This window comes from Melozone crissalis, unplaced genomic scaffold, assembly GCF_028551555.1.
Source record: "Melozone crissalis strain CALT ecotype California unplaced genomic scaffold, PUWL_Pcris_2 ptg000013l_1, whole genome shotgun sequence".
NCBI lineage: Eukaryota > Metazoa > Chordata > Aves > Passeriformes > Passerellidae > Melozone > Melozone crissalis.
The window spans coordinates 32,935,526-32,958,894 of NW_026535791.1; the positions used below are offsets into that span (position 1 = coordinate 32,935,526).

The window sequence follows — 23,369 nt, forward strand, 5'->3', positions numbered from 1 at the left end:
ACTCACAGAATGGTTTGCATTGCAAGGAACTTTAAAGATCATCTGGTTCCACTCCCCTGCCATGGACAGGGGCTCTTTCCACCAGACCAGATGTTCAAGGTCCAATCCAGCCTGGCCTTGAATACTTCCAGGGATGGGACATTTCCGCATGGCAGTGGTGCTGCATGGTGCCAAACCAAGTGGAATTATTAGTTCAGTATCTCCAAGTTGTACTTCAATTTATATATCACGGAAAATTACTTTGATTTTATTTCCAACTTGTAGTCCTTTCATTTTTTTCCTTGAGGAGGCTACCACTGCCTTGCTGGTGAGTGTGCATTCTGTACATCTGCAGGTTACATTTATTTTTCCTCAATACCACCTGCTTGGGTGTGAGACAAACTCTTATATTTCACAAGTTTTCTTTGAATTGGATTTGTCCTTTTTGAGCTTGAAACCACTTCCAACTCTATCTTTCTTGAAAAATTATAGCTGCACATTATTGTGTATCACCTGAAATTTCAATTTCAATTTTGAATAAAATTTCTTGGAAAATATCATTAGCTGGCAAGTCTATTTGAGATTTGTCTTACAGGGGATTCTAAATTGTTTAGTAATTTTAGCAGGTATTATTCTAAGTGTCTAACTCTCTAGGCTTTTGTTCACAATGTTTTCCTCCTCACTTGTCATGGACTTCTCCTGCAAATTCTGTAAAATGCTTAAGCGTAGGTATGAATTTTGTAATTTCCCAATGTAACTTCAGAACTTGCTTATTTTCCTGTGTTTGAGACATATTATTAGAGTCAAGTAGTCACCGAATAAGAAGATAAAATTTGGAAAGAAAGCAAAGAAAATAATACAGAATTTCTTCATGGTTTTCCTGGGTTGCAAACGTGGTATTTCACCAGTCTCTCCTGACATTAATGGTTGCATATTAACATTTGTCCTGTTCTGAAGGAAAAGCAGATGTGTATTACCTCATGCTTGCTCTCTTGTTTTCAAAACCTTGGATTTTGTCTCAATTGGGAATACTTTAATCTCCCGTGCCATGTGCACCTTCTCATATATAAAAATGCATTTTTCTTTGAAACAGAAGTTTGAGCTTAAAAGAGCAACTGTTACAAGCAAAAAAAAACCACAAAAAAAAAAAAAAACAAAAAAAAAAAAAACCCAAAAAACCAACCCTAAAACCCCCCAAACTAACAGAATGCTGATGAAGTGCTTGGGAACACTGAAATACTGATGCTCCCTCCTGTGGTTTAATTGAAATGAAACAAACCAGGGAAACTATAACAGTTTAATGCATTATTTTCCTTGATCAAAATCTTTGGTATTTTTGATTAGTAATCTGGTGCTGGAAATGCTGGCAACTCATCAAGAATCTATTTCTAGAAGAAAGTATTTGTTTTGTATTTGTAGAACAGAAAATAAAATTTTATTTGGGGGTTGTTAGATTTCAGCTGTCCATTTGCTCACGAGTGTTTGAGGGGATTTAACTGTAAGGAATATGGCAAGTTTCTGATCTGACAGTTAGAATTGAAAACCACTAGACTAATCACTAGCTAAAACATGCAATAAATAAAATCAGATTATGGCATAGCTAGTCAGACTGTGCTGTGCATTGAGCGACAGGGGAGAAGACACCTCTCTGGGTACAAAACCCCTTGGTCTTTTACTCAGATCTGGCTGGGTGTCAGAATCAGGAGTCTGAAAACTGCCCTTTCCTTTATTTAAAGGGTTTTTTTTAACTCTTGCATTTTTTTTTTTTTAATTTAGCAAGCACTGTAAGTTTTTGATACATGTATGTATATATCTCTGTGATTTCCTGTAAATGGAGTATGTGTTAGGTGTTTACTAGATTGATCCTGTCTCACAAACCTTCAGGGCATCAGTGTAACCATAGTCCATGCAGGTATTTAAAATTTGAGTCTGCTGAGACTTGGTAAATCTAGTTTGAAGTGTATCACAGGACTGTGCATTGTTTGCTTCAGTCATTTGATGTAAAATAATTTCAGTAGAAATGCTGAGGTCAGAAAGAACCATTTGTGTAGTGGGAAAAAAGAGCAAAAGGCACAAACCAAAACTGAAATAAAGAATGTGACACATTTCACATATTGAGTGTCTGAACTTAAAGAACAGTGCCTGACCATTGTTGCTATGATGCTCCCATTATTGTGCAGTCCTGTTTAAATACAAAGGTTTATAATGCTCCAGTTTTCCAAACTGTGAGTAATCATAAGTAGGCATTCTAAGGAATCACACCAAGGAAAATCAAACTGCCATAAAGTTCATGTGTGGCACTAATTGCAATTTAACTGCGTGGTTATTACGAGAGCTTTTAATTAACTCAGTCATCATACTGTGGCATACAAATTGTGTGTAATAATAGCATGCTGACTATAATGACAATAGGTTTGTCTGAACTGTGAAAATCAGGAGTTTTATAATTTTCAGAGGTTTCTTTTTATGCCCTTAAATATTGTGTGGTATTTAAGAATATTTCAAAAAAGGAAAAAAAAAAGGAGAGAAAAAATCCTAGAAAGTTGCTGAGGCTTGCCTGCTTTAAAATTTTGTGGAAATCTTTAAGTCTCCCTGAAATTCAGTGAGAGGTATCTCACTGAATTATTTTTCTGATGATTTTTCAGTTTCACTTTTCTATTTTCATCCCCTTTGAGGATCGTTTTTCACACTCTCTTGTTTTTGAAGCCAAGAAAAATGCTCAGTTTTTGGAAACATTCAGAGGAAATCCCATTTCAGTGGCACTGGAAGATTGTAAGAATAGATTCTGACCTGATATTGCTGCAAAATGGTCATTTATTAGTTCAGTAGGGTAGTGAGAGCATTGCTCTTCTCTCAAACTTATGATTCCAGTCTCTCAAGACTGGCAATAATAGCACTGAATGATTTCTCAATTGGAATGTTAATTTTGCAGTCCAAAGACTAAAAATTAGGAAACAATGTAGCTAATGAATATAGTTGAAGTCCTTCAGAAAGCACAAGAAATATGACGAGCTGGTGTTATGCTTATCACATGTACTTCTTCCTGTACATATAAAGACAGCATTAAAAAATAAATATAAAGCAGAAATTATTATGAGAATTGTATTTTTCTGGTTTTTAGACTGTCATTAGCCCTGTACTGGGATGAGTTATAAATTATTTGGCTCACAGACAGAACAGGCACCTGAAGGCAAGGCAAGAGTACATGACATTTTCATATGCACAAGTTCACTGCAGAAACAAGGTGATGATGAAGACTAGGCTAGTGAGGGAGGCAAAAGTAAATTTGTTATGCACATTAAGTTAATGACATAGAAGTGACAGATACTACTGAACAGTTAAAAAACCCCAGGCTGGGTTCGGCTGGGTGAGCAATATGAGCGTGGTGTAACCAAACACAGAAAGAGGAACCAACACCACGCAAAGGCAGTGGTCCCAGAGGTTTAAATATCACAGATATGAGAAAGGTTACAGAGATGCTGACATCACCATTGTAAATGCTGAAGTAGCTCATCCTTCAGAAACTGTGTCTGAATAAGAAGTGACTGCTAAAGAGTGAATTTTGTGCTGCTGCCCTCATTAACAGAACTGAGTTCTCAGCAGTATGATTACTGTCATGCATATCTTTGTGAGAATGGCAGAGGTGTATGTGGTGTTGTGCAAATTCTTTTTATTACAATTTTCAGAATTTTTCAACACCGGGGAAAAATAAGATCTTAAGAAGGCATTTCAGATAATTACTGGTTTTTAATGTTATTTTTATGCATAAAGTTTACCCAAGATTACTTTTTAAGAAAGATTTTGTATTTACATGTATCAGTGAATGCAGATTTCCTACTGTTGCAAATGCATTTCTTGAGACATTGACTCAAAGAGAGCAGAGAAAGGCTGTAAGACAGTATTTTGAAACAACTGTCTATGTAAAGCATGTGTAAAACAAGTATCATCCATATTCCAAGGCACTATGACTGTAAAAATTATTGATTTTCTTTTTTTTTTTTCATTTTATCCAGAGCAAAATATAATGAGACTTTACTGTAAATTCAAGAAACACAGAGAGCTGTGGATTCTCTTGTTTTCCTAGTGAAGGTGAATGTATATGAGGTTTTTTCAGTTTACTATAGGTGGAGCTAATTTATCTATTTTTGTCTTCCTTTTTTTTTTTTTTTTTTTTTTTTTTTTTTTTTTTTTTTTCCATTGACCTGAAGGTCTGTTACTCATCTGCTCAGGGGCTGCATTAGCCAGCAGGTCACCTCCACCCTGTTTTTCCTCTCCCCACAGGCTCTCACCCTGCAGTCAGGCTCTGCGGCTGCCTGGGCAGCAAAGGTGCTTTGTTCAGATGCGCAAGGAACCTGAGACCCATAGCACCCCACACACTTGACCCAGGCCTGTCAGGAGGCAAAACATCTGGATCTGACTCCTTCCCAAACATCTGGATCTGACTCTCACTCTCTGTTAAACCTTATTTTTATTTTTGGTAAGACAGAGTAGCTGAAGAGTGTATGGGAATCTGGAACTGAGGCAACTCAGTCAATCAGTTGCTTTGTCATAAGCTGATCATAAGCATAATGCTCCCTGTGTCACATCAGTGAGCATAAAAGAATATGATAAAAGTGAGAAAAATAAAAGGATGGAAAAATTTTGTGTCTCTGGTATATCTCCATTCTATTGGCATAGGGGGGGCTGTTGTGATAAGCTGCTGCAGAGGCTGGCACTGAAGGAGCAAACTTGCATAAGGATGCATGAAGCATAGAAAAGGTGTAGAGACTTGCAAGGGGGGAAAATGGGGAGTCCAGTTAAGCTGCTGGAGTAAGCTTTAATGTGTTTGAGGAAGAAGTACTGAGAGAAATAGAGTGAAGTAGGTTTGAAACTGAATTTGAAGACAAGAAGGAATGTAGTAAGATGCTGTCCAGAGAGACACTGCCTCTAAGAAGAAACATTGAGATGCATGCCTCAAGTGATGTTCAGAGTGTAATCCCTTAAAGGACATCAGTCATACCTCCAGAGGTAAATTCAGGCATGTCATTTGAAGGGGGTCTAAACTATAACTTGGCTGCCTGGGTTGTGACATGTGAATCACACCCTAAAAGGACTACTCACTTTCAACTTCAATTTCAAATCATAAGGAGAACACTAGTTCTTATGTAGCAATAATGCTGATTCTTCTTTTCACTGACCTAAGCAAGTGCATTAAGTGAATCTTTCATTATTACCACATACAACACGTATGCCAACAAACTCATTAAAATTAAATGTGTTTATTCTATTTTAAATTTTAAATGTATTTCTTAACTAGCTCTACAGGAGTTCTTAGTTGGAAAGATGGTCTGTAAGACTTGCATTTCTCTCTTTAATGCATGATGATGACCTGAAAATGAGATTTATTTGCTGTCTCTGTTCTTACATGTGGGAATATAAAATAGGAAACAATAATCCTTGTTGGGTAGCATACACACTCCTTCCTTCACATGGCAGCATTTTGAATATGTTTCTGCTTCAAGACTGGATATCTGCCTTAGAGGCCACACTGATCTCCTCTCTCCCTGTTCTCTCTAAAAGTTGACTGCCTAATGACTACCAAGTTTTTGGGTCACGTACAGTATCAGTTTTTCACCTGTGCCAGCTTACACAAATGCATGCTGTTCAGCCTGCTTAATATATCTTATCAGATGTGATTACAAGCATAACTATTTCTTATTAAATAAATATATGTATATGCCTAATGTTGTATTCAATGACTAGGAAGAGTAATGAGCTATGGATGTGATGTCCTATGTCATACAAAATGCCCAGTATCATGTTTTACAAAGAAGAAAATGAGACTTCATGTGATTTTTTATCTGTTGACGTCTTGATCAGAAAGCCGGACATAAAATTCCTTGACATTTTCAGCATCTGTGGTCCAATATCACTAAATTTACATCTTGGGTCACTGCCTTAACATCTTTCAATGTTGTAATGCAAGTTTCCAGCATGCTAACTGTTCACTGTATCTTTGTGTAGCTGGGCTGAACATACCATAATAATTCATCAGCCCTGAAAGAAGGCACAAAGTTCAATGTATATTAAAAATGTGGTTGGGATGCATTACAGAAAAAATGGAAATGTGCTGTTGTTCACAACACATCATTCTCAGAGGATTCTGGTACAGTCTACAGAAAAATACACTTCCTTATGGGAAAAAGCAGCACAATCAATAAAATACATAGTGACTTTCTTACACACTTGGTATCCCTTAAAAAGGAATGCTTTTACTATTTTTTCTACTATGAAATGACTAATTATGTGTTTGCTGCATTCATTATGGATACAGTGTTACACAGTATGATAATTAATTATGCTTTTTGTAGCTTAGTCTTTCTTTCTTGTTAAAATGTAGTGAAACTGAATTGAGAGATACGTAACAATTATTGCTTACATGTGTTCTTTACTTCTTCTTGTGGCTTTTTTTCCTTTTAGGTCAATAAGATATGTGGTCCTCCTGTGAGGAAGCCTAAACAATCTCCAGGTTGCTCCTTTGATCAGAACAAAGATAATCAAGTGTTGAAGATGTTCTCCAGAGACAGTGAGCAAACACTCACCAACAGAAGAAAGTAAGACATTAGTTTTACAGCCAGAAAGAAAGAATAAAGTAAGCCATTAATTTCACACCAGAGTAGATTATGCTCAATGCAATGGCCTGCATTACTAGAGAATAAAGACTCCAAAGAATGAAACATTTTAGCAACACAGCCTACTCTGTTACATTTTGGAAAGGCTAATTTCATGACTAGATTTTGTTTTCAGAAGTGATGGACATATGACCAGAGTAATTTGGTGTGGTTTAAATTATTTAGGAGGGTGGATAACATTGATAGAATGTGCATATTGGCTCTACGTGTAATTTTTAAAACTGCATTTAACTTTACATATCAGCAGGCATTATTAAATCTGACAAAAAATGACCGTAGCTTTTTACAGAAAACTATTTGTACAAGCTGATAAGACAAAAAAGGAATGACTTTTCTTACATATCTTTCTGCTGTAAAAAAAGAGACAACTAAGCATTCAGGACTTAATCCTGAAAGCCTTGTTCAAGCAAGACCTGCTGATTTTCTTTTTCTCTGACTCTTTTTCTGGTATGTAGTGAATCGAAGTGACTGCAGAGGCTTGGAGATTTCATTTAAACCTGGCTCAGCATTGCAGGGTGAACTTTGTGTAACTGTATGAGTTAGGCGTTTGAGCTGCCATTACAGTCTGTGGGAAGGAGAACTCATTTTAGCTGCCCACACGTCTGTAAGCATCCAGTGCCACTCAGAGATACCCTGGGGTATCCCAGCTGATCCTCTCCTGCCCAGAAGGATGCACATGTCCCATAAGTTGTGTGGTCCTGTGCAGGGCTAAGAGTTGGACTCAAAGATCCATGTGAGTCCCTTCCAAATCAGCAGATTCTGTGATTCTGTGGTGGCTTCCAGCTTTCTGCAGAAATCTGAGGTAGTTGAAGGAATCTCAAAGGCCAGTCTATATTTAGACAAGTCAGTCAGGTTTTTCATGACCATAATAGCCCTCTAAGGTATTAGGAATGTTGCAGTTAAGATTAAAGGCTCCATTATGCAAATAAAGTACCAAGTTAAAATCAGAAATTTCATTTCTGTCATAGTGTTTGCTAAAACACAGAGAAGTTTTCTTTGTCCTCTTTTTCTTCTCATTTCACTTTGTAGTGCAGAAGGAAATAGAAGTGAGAGAATTGCAGGGAATAATTGCTCACTCCTGATGTCTGGAGAAGAAAAGGTGCCTCTGAGCTTCAAAGGCAAACCATTCTTCTCAGTGTAAGGACCTTCAGTTACTAAATAATGAAAAAAACTCCAAAACAATGCAAAATATAAATAGAGGGTTTTACAAACATTGTGGTCACAGAAAGATATGCAAACCAGAAGTTTGCTTTAGCCAGCACAGATGTTTTTCAGTGAATACCCATTACATGGGTGCATGTTTTTCAGTGAATACCCATTACATGGGTGTATGTTTCTCGGTTACATGCAAGTTCTTGATGTTTTCTGATTGCTAACACTCTGCAAACACAATACCATATTCTAAAATCTCACTTAAACCAGGACTGTTGCATGTTTCAAAGCAGAACACTGTATTGACCTCAGGGAGATCATCTGAGAGACCTTCAGAGGCATGAAAGGCAGTGGGCAACATAAAGCAACACTGTTTTCCCTTCCCTTCCCTTCCCTTCCCTTCCCTCTCACCTGTCTGAGATTCTAGAGACACTTCTTCATGGCATGCAAACTGCACCAAAAAGGGGAAGGCAAAGAAATTTTGAAATTCACTGGTGCAGATTCCAGTTTAACAACTTCCTGTCTGCCATCATCTGCAGTTTCTCCCTCCTGGATCACCTCCTTCCTTATTAGGCACAGTCACTTTACATTTCACTTTATATTCCCATAGCAACTGCAAGAACTCACGTGGAAGTGACTTCAGCAAGTGCTTGCAGCCTGCTCTTAAGGAAGTGCTCTTCTCTAACTCCACCTTATTTACCTCCTCTGGTACTTCTGTTTTCCAAATGCATGTCCAGATGAAACTTTACATTTTAAAGTACATGTTGGGCTGCTGCTACCTGAACTTCTCCTGAATTATTTTTACCTATTGGAAAAAGCTGGTACTTTCTGGTACTATTTGGTACAAGAAGAAAAAGAAATTTCTCCTTTCTTTTGATACCAAAAAATTGTTAGATGAATCTTAAAAAATCTAAGCAAATCCTTTCATAGCAACATACCAACTTGGAAGTACTGTAATGCTTTTTTCTCCAGAACTGTAAACAGCTTCTAGTACAGAGGATGAAATTGTTAAAAAAAAAAAAAAAAAGAAAAAAAATAAAAAGATAAAAGAAGAATATTTCTGAATAAACAGATAAAAAGTATCTTCAGCTTCCACTGACTGTAATTGCACATTTGTGGTCAGCTGCCTATAATTACATGCTATCTCTTCTAGAGGATGATCATGTGAAAATTGACATTCATACCATTTGCCCTTCTAACTACTTTGGTCAGGCATTAACAGGGGCTGAAATCAGTTATTACTTCTCTATTAAATTTATCTTTGCCTCAGGACATATTTACTACTAAACCAAATGACCTTTCTGTTAGAATGCAGTTTGTGGCAAGATATTATGACAGCTACATTTATTTATTTTTATTTCTTCTTCAGAAGAAATACCAACTGTTCACTTTGAGAGGACTCTCTAAACACTATTTTTCAGCCAGAATGTAAACATAAAGCATAGACAAAATCAAAATCAATCCACTCAATGGCATTTGGAGGGAAAATGCAAAGCCACTGTGCACACTGGATTCAATTTTGGGTGTGGAGAAATAAAAGATATGATTATTCATGGCTGGGAGGGTGTGGATGAATCATATTTAAAACCTAATGCCCATAGGCAATTATATGTTGCATAGTCAAAATTGACCCTACATGGGATTTTTCAGAACTGCAGTTTTAGAATTAGTAGGGCACTCACATCACATGTAATAGACGTAGTAAATCAAAACCACTGTAGTTTGTGTAAAATATTTGCCCTATTACATGAAAGAATGTATGGCTTTTTAGATGACGGACTGTATAAATCACTGATGTTTTATCTGTTTTAATTTGAAGTAAACAATACTGAATAATTAAATTCCCTATAGCATATGGTCCTGTGATAACTAAATATAGGGAAATGTATGTACTATTTCTGGCATTTTTTCACAGCTCCAGACACTATAAAGGGAGTTAGCATAAAGTGGAGCTTGCTGGGTTACAGAGAAATGAGTACAGCATTTGGTGGGGCTTTTCTGTGTGCCTGCAGGTCATAGATAACTCAGTAATGTGTCATGTTCCATTTCAGAATGAATAAGTATTTTAATTTTTCCCAGTAGGAAAGGGTCTACCAGGAAGAGATTTTCAATTCATAAACAAACAATTTATATTAAATACCACAATTCTGTTAAGAACATACCAACTAAAAAGTAATTAATTTGTTTTGAATTAAGTACAAAACCTTATCATTACCTCTGGGCATCTTCAAAATTATTTAAAATTACAATACATAATTTATAACCTGCCAGCACAGCACATGGTAGAACTGATACAATTCTTCAGATGGTTATTTAAATCTTTACTATATACTGAACTCCTACATCTTAAGCCCATTTTACCTGAATCTTGAGTTGCTGGATAACTTTAAAATTTTGTAGTATTTGTAAAGATAAGTAGGGGACTTTTTGTCAGCACTTTTGGAAAACAGGAGACTTATTCATCTGCATCTATTTTTTTATTTGCCATGCGTTTTTTTTGGAACATTTTTTCATCTATTTGTCCAACTATAGCATTGCAAACTGCATTCCTACAATGCAAGAAAATTTCAGGTTGAAAGAAATAGTTCCTGTTCCAGAGCATATGTAAAGTAGGGTTTTTTAATTTTACCAGTGTGAATATCAGCTTTTCAAACGAATGAAGTGTATGTAAAAGAATCAAACTCATCTATTGACAGATCGATTTCAAATACCACCGGAACCAGTGCAGAGTAATGGAATGAAGACATTCCTTATGTTTTAGAGGTGCACAGCAGCAGGGCAGCTCAGTGCTGTTGGTTGGCAGTGACGATGGTTTCTGGTGTCCCCGTGTGCAGGGAGTTCATCAGGCTCCTGCGGCCGTACAGAGCCTTTTACAGCGGCCTGGCGGATCAGCTGTGCGCCAACGAGCTGGCAGCCGCCGACGGGCTCCCCTGCTGGAATGGAGAGGATCTCGTAGGAAGGTATCGCTTTCCGGCTCACTTATGTCTGTTTTCTGTCTATTGCAAGCCAAGTTTTGCTAAAACAGCTTCTATTCCAGTCAGGTGTGGTGTTTCCCTGTGGCTGTGTCAAAATTAGTTTGAAAATTAAATGAGCGTGGGTTCCCTTCTCTCAGGCTTCGCCTGTACACAGTAAATAAAATCTCCCAGCATCTCTGTTTAGGAAAAAGAAAAAAAAGAATTCCAATGTTCTTCAGACATTTTTCCCTCAAATTTGCAGCACCTAAACACTGGAAAAGAAGCTGGATTGGCATTTACAAAATACGGTTGTACAAAAAGAGTATGGATTTTTGTATGAGTTTGGTCTTTATAAAATGCTCCTTTTAATGCAGTGTCTGGTCAGAGACTCAAGCTTTAAACCTTCTCTAGCTCTGAAGTATGAAGTAATCTCTTAATATATATTGTTTCCCATGAGAGAACTAAAAGTTAAATGTGAAGATAAAACATTTTAAAAGTGAAACGTATTTTTTATATATGCAGAAGCTTGGGAGATATCATTCAGCAGCACTGGCAAAGAAGAAATAATAAACTGCTAAAGTCCTAGATGCGTATCTCTGGGATCAGTATATTACACAGCTTATAAAACACTATTTTTGGATGGCCGAAGGATTTTCAGAGAGCTGATCTCTGTGTTTTTGTTGTATTGCTTTGATCACCAAAACAAGTATTTCTCTGAGCAGGAAATGCTTCCTTTCCTGATGACAGAGACCAAAATACTGAAAAGTTTGTTGCAGTTATTTGTAATAAAAATGGTTATGTTAATGTTGTGTGGATTAGTAGGTAGTATCAAAAGTCATATCAAAGAAGGCTGTGAGGAGAGTTATTAAAGCATGAGCTAGCAAATAGAGAGAGCAGTAGGCAATATACACCTTTAGGTATCTCTAAAAAGTTAGGTGGGAGTTGTCATTTATTAATTGATACATGAGGAAACTCAGTGGCCATCCTTTTATCAAACAGCTACAGGCCCACTTTCCTTTACCTTCTCGGGCAGTCCCGTGCTTTGGCAGCACCAAAGTCCAGTGAGTGGTTGACTCCCTTGACAGTCTCACTGGCAGCCTTTGTTCAGGGATTTCAACAATCTTCTGAGGAGGCTGTGTTCCTTCTTTAGGTAACTGTATTTGAGATTTAATCTCAACTTTACCTCCTTGCTTTTGTTTTTCTGACCATTCCCTGGTTCACTTAAAGTATTCCTATCAAATATTTCAGTAACAATATAAAAGAATGATCTTGTAATTGCAAGATTTCCTAAGAACAAAGTTCTTCTATCATTACTTGTGGCTGCTTATATACTTACTATTAATACATTAGATATTTTCAAACCCTTTCTTATTTTATCATATAATACTATTATACTGTATCTATTATTATGTTATATGATTATATGTAATTAAACAGCTATGCTAATATATATATATAGGCTACATATATGCTTATATATATGCTTTTATATATATATGTGCATACAATGTTTTTAATGTTGGATCCACCCAAAAGATATAATGGATGACAAAAGCACTGTATCTTAAAAGTAAGGAGTAACACTTTGTTATTATTTTAACGTAAAAATTTCCTTAACTAAAATATTTTGTCTTTGTATATATATTAATGCATATATATTTATATTTTTGGTCAGTGCGTGTCAGTGTCAGTTTCCTGAAAGAGCTGAGATGTAGATAGTAGAAGTACAGAATGATTGTTAAAACCAGAAGAGCAGGAAACCCTGAGTGTTGCTCTGGATTATCAAATGGAGCTCAGACCTGCAGATTAGTTCCTACTCAAGACCTCTGATTGTACACTGAATACATTGTGGTGCACAATCGCCTCTTTCAGTATCTTCATGAAGGCACTAAGATCTGTCCTAGACTCAGATCTTCCACTGCTTCATTTTGCCTTCTTATTCAGTCCAAATGCCCTTTGTTCAATTGTATTTGTTTATATTTGTTCTTTTGTAGCTGAAGGGGGGAAAGCTTTCCTGCACTTTGACCAAGAAGAGGGTTTTTTTTACTGTTAGTATTGTTATTACAGAAGTGATGACCTAGGAAGAAGTGTCTAGTGTCTGCTTTTATAATGGTTGGGATGCATAGCAAGCATTTAAAATATATTCTGCTTAAACATTAGCAAGAGTTTTCTACTGACAAGGACAAAATTAAGTATCTTTGTTGTCCAGCATCTACATAAAGAAGGATTTTTAAGAATAGGCAAGGTAGGCACTGAGAAATGATGCAAGAAAAGCTGATTTTTCTTAGTGATGTGGAGATAAATTGGATAACTTCTTACAATCTCCTCTAGCCCTATGATTCTGAAACCAGGATTATCTAAATCCTGTGTTGCTCAACTTCTATTGTCCTGATGCCAGGATACTGTGACATTTTAGAAGTGATAATGACTGAGCAGGCATCATTGTTTTTCTCTCTAAATACTGAAGAACCTGTACACTCACTCTCACTCTCTTTACTCTTTTTTTTCTCTCCTCATCCTGCCTTCCCACTAATAGAATAATAAATAACAATACTGATGAACTCATCAGTGCATCTCACCAGTGTTTCTGGCACTGATGGGGAAAAGTCTACATTGTTCACATTAGTTAAAAACAAATAGATTTTATCTGTTTTGAGATTCTTCATTCTTTTCCATCTGTTTTTGCCTTCTGATTCAAAAACATGTGCCATAGCTAGCTGCTGATGACTGAAATTTGGACTTGACACAAGAAAACAATATAATGAGCTATGTATTGCTGGTCTGCCAGGACTTGAGGAGATTGCTTAGCCTGCTTGCTGTGTCTGTGTTTCAAGCTCCAAGTAGCAAAAAGCCCTGAAGACAGATGAATGAGGGAAAAAAAATATTTGCAGTTTTTCATTTTCCTTTTTTGTGCATCTTTCTAAAGAAAGCATTTCAAAGGTTTTAACACTGACAATATTGGATATCAGTTAAATCTTGTAACCTTTGCCTTCTCTAATGCTATCCAAGAGATTATCAAGCCTGGATGGGAAAAGGTCAGAAAATGAAAAACGGTATTATTGAAATGAAAGCTTACTTAACAGTTTAAATTTCATACACTTCAGCTGTCCCATTTTTGGTTTAAGCCTTCTTTTTATTTTTATTTTTTTTTCAAATCACAATGCCATGGAAATATGGCCCTTGATTCTACAGTTCTAGAAATTGTTCTGTGTCTAGCATTTCATGCCGAACAGGCTCATGCTTTCATGAAGACCTCAGACCAGAATTCCCACATTCCTGCACTCATGCCTGGCAGGATCAGAAGTGGCCAGGACTTGCAGGAGCAAGACCACTCTCATGAGATCTGTGTCACTGCAGCATGAGATGAGGCACAAGACATCTCAGAGGAGTCTTCTGCCCCTCCCCTTTCTTACCCAATTGTGTGACTGCAGTGGTCAAGCATGAAATTGAAATTCAAACTTCACTTCCAAAGCCACAGCCAAGTGTTTTGATGATGTACCTGGAATTTGGTGTTATAAGATTCATGAAGTTCAGTGGAAAAAGAGGAATTGAAAGTAAGAAGTTATGCACTACCAAAGCATGAGTTTGGATTTTCAGTGGCATCTTAGCATTAAACTAAGGTAACAGGAGCTATGTAAATAGACTGAGATTGTTCCACTTCACAAACATAAAGAGGTTTAACTGACATTTATACAGCTTTGGTTGTCCAAAGAGTCTGGCTAGAATGTGAAGAGAGATAAATTAAAAATACACAGAGGAGAGCATAATATATGCTGTACATCTCTGGACCAGCAATTTAACTGAAATAAAAATAGATGTGAGTGAAAAAAATAGTAATATTTTGTGTGTTGAAGGATTCAGGAGTAATGGAGATTATTAAAAACAGCTAATCAAGTTTTGAAGGAAGAGTTTCATATAAAGCGCATATCTGAAGTATCCATATTAAGAGAAATTAAACAGCATGATTGATTTTAATTGCTGAGCAAATCGTTAAAAAGCGATTATAATAAGCATCTCTCATCAAATAAATGCTTAGCTTTAGCACAGCTCTTAGGCTGGGGAAATATTCTCTTTTGGTTCTTAAATATTATGAAACTGCTACAATCCTGTTCCTGTTCTTACCCAACAAAAGAAGATAAATGATTATATAAGGGAAATCAATAAATTGATTTCAGTTTCCTTCTATTTGAGCTAATCATCACCTTTTAAAACAAGGAAATATGTAAACTGCCATCTGAGGCACCACTTGACACCTGATGTGCCTGATCTACTTAAAATATAGGAACAGCCTATTAGGGCTCTTACTGCTTTGCCCAGTAGGCTGCTGCCAACAAGGACCAGTGACAAATCATAGAGAAAAAACAACTGTTAGCTTGTACTTCCTCAAAACATGCAAATTTGCAAATGCCTGGCCCATAACTGTAAGCATTCAGTCTTCCCATGAACTCAAAAATCTTCACACCACTGTCTTTCCTCAGGAGAACCAGAAGTTCTCAAATGCCAAAGCACTGGGTCAGTTTAAGAGGGGCTGACAATACATATTTCTGTGTCAACATAGAAAAGAAATGAACTGGCATAATATCCCTTTGTTTATAATAAATTTAGGGTTTGTTCCCTAATTTGCTGTGAGTTATAACAATAAAAATAATTCCTGCTTTAAAAAAAAAATTGGTAATATCTGTTCTTGGTATATGCTTAGATAAATCTCATGTCGCTTCAGGATGGAATGGATTTAACTCCATAAAATCAGAAAAGTATGTATTGCATTTGATAACCTCAAAATACATGTTTTACTTTTCCTTTTGTTTGCTCGAGCAAATATATCATTTTCTGTAGTGTTTGCCTAGAATCATTGAACTTGTTTGTTGTGCACAGCAGAGCCTCTAATAGAAGTGTTCTGACAGTGAGTGAATTAATTTCTATTAGGTTGGTAATAATTTACAAATTTTATTGACTTTTAAAGTTAAAAACATGATTAGCACCATGCTAAATAAACTGTAGCATTTATAAAGTCAGAGAAGACTATTAAAAGGTAGGCATGAGAAAGAACAGTAACAAAGAATATTCCAAGTTTGAATTATTGCATCATCATGCCTTCATTTTGGAGGGTTTTGGCTTTTCATTTTACACAATCATAGAAGAATAAGAAGCACAATTTAATGTTAGTGACATGATGACTCTTAAGTTTTCCAGGTGAATTCAGAACTACTTTACTACAATTTATAACATGAAAGAATGGAGGCAATACAAATAAAAATCTATCGTCTCCTTTTTGTATAAGGGTTCATATTGAAACGAAGGAAAACTCATGCAGGAGACTTTGATGCGTAGTTCAAAAATAAACCTTGCATAGAATAAATTACTATCAGTCATAGTAGATTATACTAGACAGAAAGTTTGTGCCTCATTGAAGTTCTTATAAAAGAAATATGCTCTTACTGAATTCAACTTACATATACAGGTTCTCTTTCAAATAGTAAGTTTAGTGATATTTTACAATTTCACACACTGATACTCTGGAATGTTTTATATTTCTAAACCCAAGTTATTTATCACCTCTAGCCATGGCAATTTGATACACCACCCTCAGTGAGTCATTTAAACAATATTTTGGATTGTGAAATATTGTCTATGGGGTCTTCTTTCAATGTAATGCCCACAGCAGTTTTCTGTAAACTCTTTAACTTTACCAGTCCAGAGAGGAGACTTCAATGTAATAATGTTCAGCACTGCAGAATTTACAGGTGTTCCTTTCAACTTCCATATTGTCATGTAACCTCTGCTGAAGACTTTTTCTCTTGGCAGCTATAGGTCAGATTTTCGTTGAGCATCCTGCACTGACTGTGAAAGTGTGCTTTTGAAACTTAGATTGTGCTGAGGGTTTTGCTTTTTACATTTTTGCAGATGACATAGATACTCAAGCAGGGTGCCTTTAAAGGTCTGGAAATTGGTTGGGAGACTTATGTAAAAACCACAAATTTTTCTTATGAGCCTAATTGTGAAACTTTGCAGGAAGTTTTTCTTTATATAAGATAAAATGCAATATGTAGTCCTATTTTGATGAATATTCTGTAGACTTTTATTTGTACAGATTGGTGGTTTTACTGTCATTTATATAGTACAGATGACAAAAGATTGGTATTCATATAGTTTTATTAATTCATTCAAAAATTAGTTCATTCATTATTTTTTCTAGAAATATATATTATTCTTTCCAGTTTTATCAAATATTTCTTGCTGCTTTTGTAGTCAAAAAAATCATTAGATCCTCTAATGAAGTAAAACTAATCTCCCATTTAGAATTGTTAATCTATGAGCATGTACTTCAAAATATCATTTTTCTTCTTAATAAAAGTTATGGGTTCTTATCTTCTTTAGCAGCTCAGCTTCTGCTTACTAGTATTCCTTTAGAATTATGATTGGAAGCACAAATTGTCTTATATTCATTAAAATTACTATTTTGTTATATTTCCATTGTAACACTGCATTTCTAGGGTCAAATTTTTTTAGCACTACTCCACAAGTGGGCTCTCAGGAAAATTAAACTGCATTAATGAAGACTATGAATTTAGTAATCAGTGATGTTAGCTCATTTTTTTTCTCAGTTCATTGAATAACCCAAACTGAAGCTACTTTAATTCGGTAGAAATTTTAATTTTTAAAGTGTAGTGTTCCACACAGAAATGTAATGAGGCAACCCAGTTAATGCCTACCTGCTATAAGTGCTTCTGTGACAACTGTCTCTGAAAAAAGACTGAAGCAAAATCCAGTGGAAAGGTACACCCATGTATGCCATGCTGCAGCCTTAGTAAATGATCCAGTCAAGCACTAATGTGAATAGTCACATCCAAATCTGAAAGGTTTCCATGTACAGGTAGCACCTAAGATATCAGAAGTTATTATAACAGATCAAAGCAGCTGAACTAAATTGTTGCATTCATGCAACAGAAGACTCTGCAGATTCTTCCTAAAACCATGCTTTATACATATGAGAGAGAGAGAAAGGAAATAAGAAGCATAAAAGCCAGTCCAATATCACGAGTTGTCTTTCTTTCAGAATAAACAAGATATCTCTGCTACCAGCAAGACCTTCCTTCAAACTGTTGGGAATCTTTATGCATATTTGAGAAAATCCCTTGGGTGGAGGGGTTACATTCTAGTGTACTGCTGTGTAATAAGATGTAGCTTCTCTTCCTTAGTCTGAGGAATGAATCTCTCATGTGTTAAACGCATTTATGTCTTATAAGAGCTTGCCATGTTGAAACCCGTGTTATTCTTGATCTTACATACTCAGGTATTTGTGTGAAGAAATGCAAGTCTGAATGGGCCTCTTGGCCTCTTTTTCAGTGAAGAGACAAATGGAACCTTGTAGGGTGCAATTAGTTTAGTCTTCCAGATAGCTGGATAGAACTTCCTAGAAGGACTTTTTCTCCCCTTTGTAAAGGGCATCAGTCTAAAAGTACTGGCAGAATTTATGTTATAAAAGGTTAAAATTTCTTGTAACTCAAGCTAATACAGAGTATCTATGCTGAGACAAAAGATCAAAATAACCTAAAGACTAAATAATACATGTAGTAGACTAATCTAAGGCAACTGTGTCTAAGTATTTGAGATATTTCACTTGAAAGCTAGGTACCCATATTTATCCATATACTGCATGTAATATCATATAACACTTGATTTATTTTTGCTAGTACTGATCTTCAGGTCAAAGTGATGTATTAAGCTCACTGAGCTAAGCTGTATAAAATACTTAACACAAGACAAAGCATCAGTTTGATTCTTTCTCAGTGCTGTAGGTCAAGGATGGAACATATTCTTGAATAAGGCACCAAACCTTGTGTTTCACACAGTTTCTCAAAGTTTCAGTTTAAATATAAGATGAAGTTCGGAACAGATTTGGAGAGAATTAGAGTGTTTATGAAAAGAAGATTCATTTTCCCTGTTTCCTTAGCCTGTTTTCACTGTGGGTGATGTTATGCTGTCTAGAACTCCAGGTTTTAAGTCTTCAGCCACAGAATCACAGAGTAACAAAATGGGTCAGGTTGGATGGGTCCACAAGGGTACATCTGGTCCAGCCTCCCTGCTCAAGTAGGGTCGTCCCAGAGCACATGGCACAGGATTGTGACCAGACCGTTCTTGAATATCTCCAGAGAGGGAGACTCCGCAATCCCTCTGGGCAAGGTTCAGTTCTTATAAACTGTTATTCACAGTTCTTAAAGCAGTTCTTATTAAGTGCTGTAAAAACCTGTATGTTCATGTTTTTGCAAATACGACAATGACAATATTTGAGACATTCTTATGTTCCTGTATAAAATAGGTTACGAACAATCATTATTTTAATATGCATCACTCTCATACCCTGATGTCTTTGAAACATTTGAATCACACATTAGTACAACAGTTACAGATGAAGTAACAAGCCTGTGTTACATCTAATAAAAATGCATTTTTTCATTGTTTAGTTAAGTATTTCTGGAATGTACAAAGATAGCAGGGCAGACAGCTAATATGATTCAGTACAAACATTAAAATAACTTGCTCTTTTCTGCTTAAGGAAGAAAAGTATATAAGCAGTGCCTTCTGAAATCCTTGAACAGAAGATGTTTAAAATAAATAAAAACTAATTAAATAATCCTAACAGTGTTTTTGATATAAGGATGCTTTTTCTTGCAGTGAAAAGTATTAAACATTGTCAGTTAACACATTGCAATTTCTGAATGGTTGAAGAACAACACTGAATGGTGCTGAGGTGCTAGATAGGAGCTAGCTGTTGGAGAGAGGTGGCATAAACCATTGTAGGGGTTTTTTGAACAAGAATGTCTAGATAATTATTACGAGCCCTGTGCAACATATATTTCTAGTACAGGAAGGTTTTTACTATGATCAAACCCAACAAAATCTGAGATTAGAAAGACTGCCATTCAGCATTTTGACAGCACAGACTGTATTCACAGAGATTCACAGTAATAATTTAATTGCAAATAAATATTTTAATATAGAGAGAATTAGTTTTTCAAACAAGAATTTTTTACCAGTCAGTTCAAGAGCTTATAGGTAGGCTGTCTTCCCCCTCTGTAATTTTAATTGCTTAGTAAAGGAATATATTTATAGTGAAAAAGAGTTGAATCAAACAGCCAGAATTTGTTTCTTATCCTTGACACCTGTGAAGAATTTAAAATGAAAATCATTTCAGCTTATGTTTCAGTCAATATAGTTAATTCTTTTGTATTCATATGATGACGATGTCATAATTGAGAGTAAAAGGAAGTGTGCATTTTGAGTGTACAACTTCATTTTTTGGAGTGATATTCAACTGACATCTGTAGCTGTGCAAACATAGTCATCTGATTTGGGCTTCTTGAGTCAGTGCAGTCAGTGGAGTGAGACACATCCTACTTAGTGCTAGTGGACTGGCTGTTTGTAACCCCTGTAATCACCTGGGAGTGTGCAGCACAGAGTGCTTGCGTAGCTTAGATCATCTGAATCTTTTCCTCAAGAACATATAAGTCTGATGGTAAAACATTTGCACCCTGAGGGAAGATTGTCATGGTTTAACCCCAGCCAGTTGCTGAGTTCCACACAGCTGCTTGCTCATCGCCCCAATAGCAGGATTGGGAACAGAATCACAAGGGTAAAAGCTGGAAAACTCAGGGGCAGAGATAAAGACAGTTTAGTAGAGAAAGCAAAAGTCATACAGACAAGCAAAGCAAACTGAGGAATTAATTCACTGCTTTCCATGGGCAGGCAGGTGTTCAGCCATCTCTAGGAGAACAGGGCCCCATCACATGTAACAGTGACTTGGGAAAACAAAACTTCATCCCTCCAAAAATGTCCTCCCTTCCTCCTTCTTCCTCCCCACTCTATATACTGAGCATGATGTCCTATGGTCTGGAATATCCCTTTGGTTAGTTTGGGTCCCCTGTCCTGGCTATGTCTCCTCTCAACTTCCCATACATCCCCAGCTTCCTTGCCATCATGGCAGTACGAAAAGCAGAAAAGGCCTTGACTCTGTGTGAGCCCTGCTCAGCAATAACAAACACATCTCTATATTATCAACCCTGTGTAGCACAAATCCAAAACATGGCCCCATACCAGCCACTGTGAAGAAAAATGGCTCTACTTCAGTTAAAACCACCACAATTCAGAGCATATTTCATGGCTACCAAAAGGAAAGTACAGAAATGGGTCACTTCTACCCTGTGCCTCACGGAGCTGTAGTTACAAGTGCACCACTGTGCACCACCTTTACATGTTATCAGAAGGTAAAAAAAATCCCCAAGTTTCTTGGACTCCAGCTAGAGCTCATTGATTTTCTGTTCCCTGCCACCTTTCAGGTTCCTCTAGGCTCTGAATTTCTCTGTAGAGAGCGCCTGTGTGGCAGATGCTTCAGCAGTGCCATTGGACAGGTTCACAGTGGTAGGTGCAGCACACACCATGGGTCAGGCAGATGCTCACGACAAGAAAAACTCTTGTCTCAGCTGTGTACACAAATTGTACTGGAATACATGAAGAGAAGCCATATGTAAAAAGATGATACAGTTCAGATGAGCAGTTTTCTGTAGTAATTGCATCAATCCGCAAAACGTTTTAACTGTTTGGGATTTACACTGCCTTTTTTCCCCTTTTTCCAAAAGTATTAAATAGAACTTGAATAAAATAGATTATCATTTCATAGAAAGAGAACAAAATCTTTCTCTAGGTACAGAACAACTTGTGTCCTGGAAAAACATCTCCTGATAAGTAGGCAGTGAATTAAGTTTTTTTTTTTTTTTCTCATTTATATGTGTGTTTGAAATAATTCTGAGCTTATGCATTTAAACTTGTGTGGATGTGAGAGTAATGTTCCATCACCTTCACCTGTCTTTTGGCAATTAAGAGGTACAGATGTATACTGTAATTATGTTCTAGGGAATTTTTTCAGAAAAAATACATTCTGTATTTTAAAGAAATCAGAGGCATAGTCTTTGTGGGTTTTTTTAAAATCTTATTTGTGTCTTAAATTATCTTGCTGCTACTTCAAATGACTTTTAAAAAATTCATTATTAAAAAATTGCAGAACTGTAGCCATGATGCCTGTGCAAAACCACTTATGAGAAGTCAGCATGAGTTTCCAGCACATTTAATGGTAACTTTAGTGTACATTTCATTACATTATTACGATCAAAAAGAAGCAAAAAATTGGAGGGAGCTATGTTAATACTTTCACCAAGTCTGATTAGCCCATGGTCAATTACCCGTCTTCAAAGCTGCCTTTCCCACCGCCCCCCACATGTCACAGCATTGCAAAGTGAAACAGCAACAGGAGAAAACTCCCTTGTTTTGGCGCTCCTGCGGAGAGAGCTGTTCTGTCTGATGCGGTATCCTGCGTTGCCACCCAGTGGAGAAGAGTGTAACTTCTCCTGGTCATAATTCCAAAAGTGAGGAGCTTTATCATGGAATCATAGATTGTCCTGAGTTGGAAGGGACCCACAAGGATCATCGAGTCCAACTCCTGGTCCAGTGCAGGACACTCTAAGAATCGCACCGTGTGCCCGAGAGTGTTGTCCAAACACTTATTGAACTCTGGTGCTGTGTCCACTTCTTACCCCCTGCACAGTAGCCCTTTATTCTGCCAGCAAATACTTGGGGGTGGTCTTTTTGGGGACACATTGATTGCTTTTGTTGTTTTCACTAGCTCTGGTGTTTGTGCCTGCTCTGTGCATATTTGCTGGGTTTGGCCAGTGTGCTAATGCCATCTAACATGGAACAAAGATGCAGCTCCATTTACATTAATGTAAAAACTGATCAACGTGGCACTGGATCAGAGCTGCGATTTGCAACAGTGCCTTATATTTTAGGAAAAGAATTATCTTATTTTCAACTCCCTTTAAGTTATGCCATGTGTTGTTAAAATCTCTTTAAACACAAACATCTTTTAGCCTTAGCTATGTTTAAACAAGCAGCTCACAACTTTGAGGAAAGAAAAACAAACCACCCAAACTCCAAACCTGTTTTGTCACTTCATATTACTGAATTTTCTGACTCATTCTGTACTTATTTGATCCAAGTGTTTGCAATTGCTCTACAAAGCTAATATAGGCAAGTTTTGGCAGCCACTGGTATTTAAGTAGTGTATCATAAGGAAATACTCTGAGTATTTAGCTAAAGGAGGGCAGAAGGTTGAACTGGAGTACAGAAAAAAAGAGGAAGGGCGCTGATGGACTCTGTGGAAGAGAGCTATATTGGATGGAAGACAGTGACCAGTAGCTTCTATGTCAGAAGCAATCCCTGAACAGCCATCACTTTGCCCTGGTGTCCAGCAGTGTCCAGAGGAGACCAGTTACAAATGGAGAAAGAAATCTGGTAAATGCTTTGTCTTTGGAAGTCTGTAGTAGGCCATTGCTGTGATAAAAGCCAAGTTACCAAGCAAACGATCTCAAAGAGTGATTCCTTTCTTTAGAAAGATTAAAAGCAACAGAATCTCAGTGTCTTCAACTGACCCTCATATTTTCAGCTGAAAAGAACCCTCCTTGTCTAGTCTGCTACCTGGTATCTCAAATTTTCAGTTTCTTGCCCCAAAGACTTTTTCAGGAGTAGCAAGGAGAGGAGGTTAGGGCTAATTTTGCCCACA

General features: G+C 36.7%; 1 protein-coding gene across 8 annotated transcripts in view; it reads left to right on the forward strand.

Annotated features, from left to right (window-relative positions):
- GPC5 (glypican 5) overlaps nucleotides 1-23,369 on the forward strand; it is a 588,801-nt gene that overhangs the window by 103,648 nt on the left and 461,784 nt on the right. For 7 of the 8 annotated variants that reach the window (XM_054271913.1, XM_054271915.1, XM_054271914.1 and 4 more), the window contains 2 exons: nucleotides 6,439-6,572; nucleotides 10,637-10,762. In XM_054271913.1, coding sequence (XP_054127888.1) covers nucleotides 6,439-6,572; nucleotides 10,637-10,762 — 260 coding nt within the window. The remainder of the gene's footprint in view (nucleotides 1-6,438; nucleotides 6,573-10,636; nucleotides 10,763-23,369) is intronic. The other variant, XM_054271916.1, reaches the window with a different exon arrangement.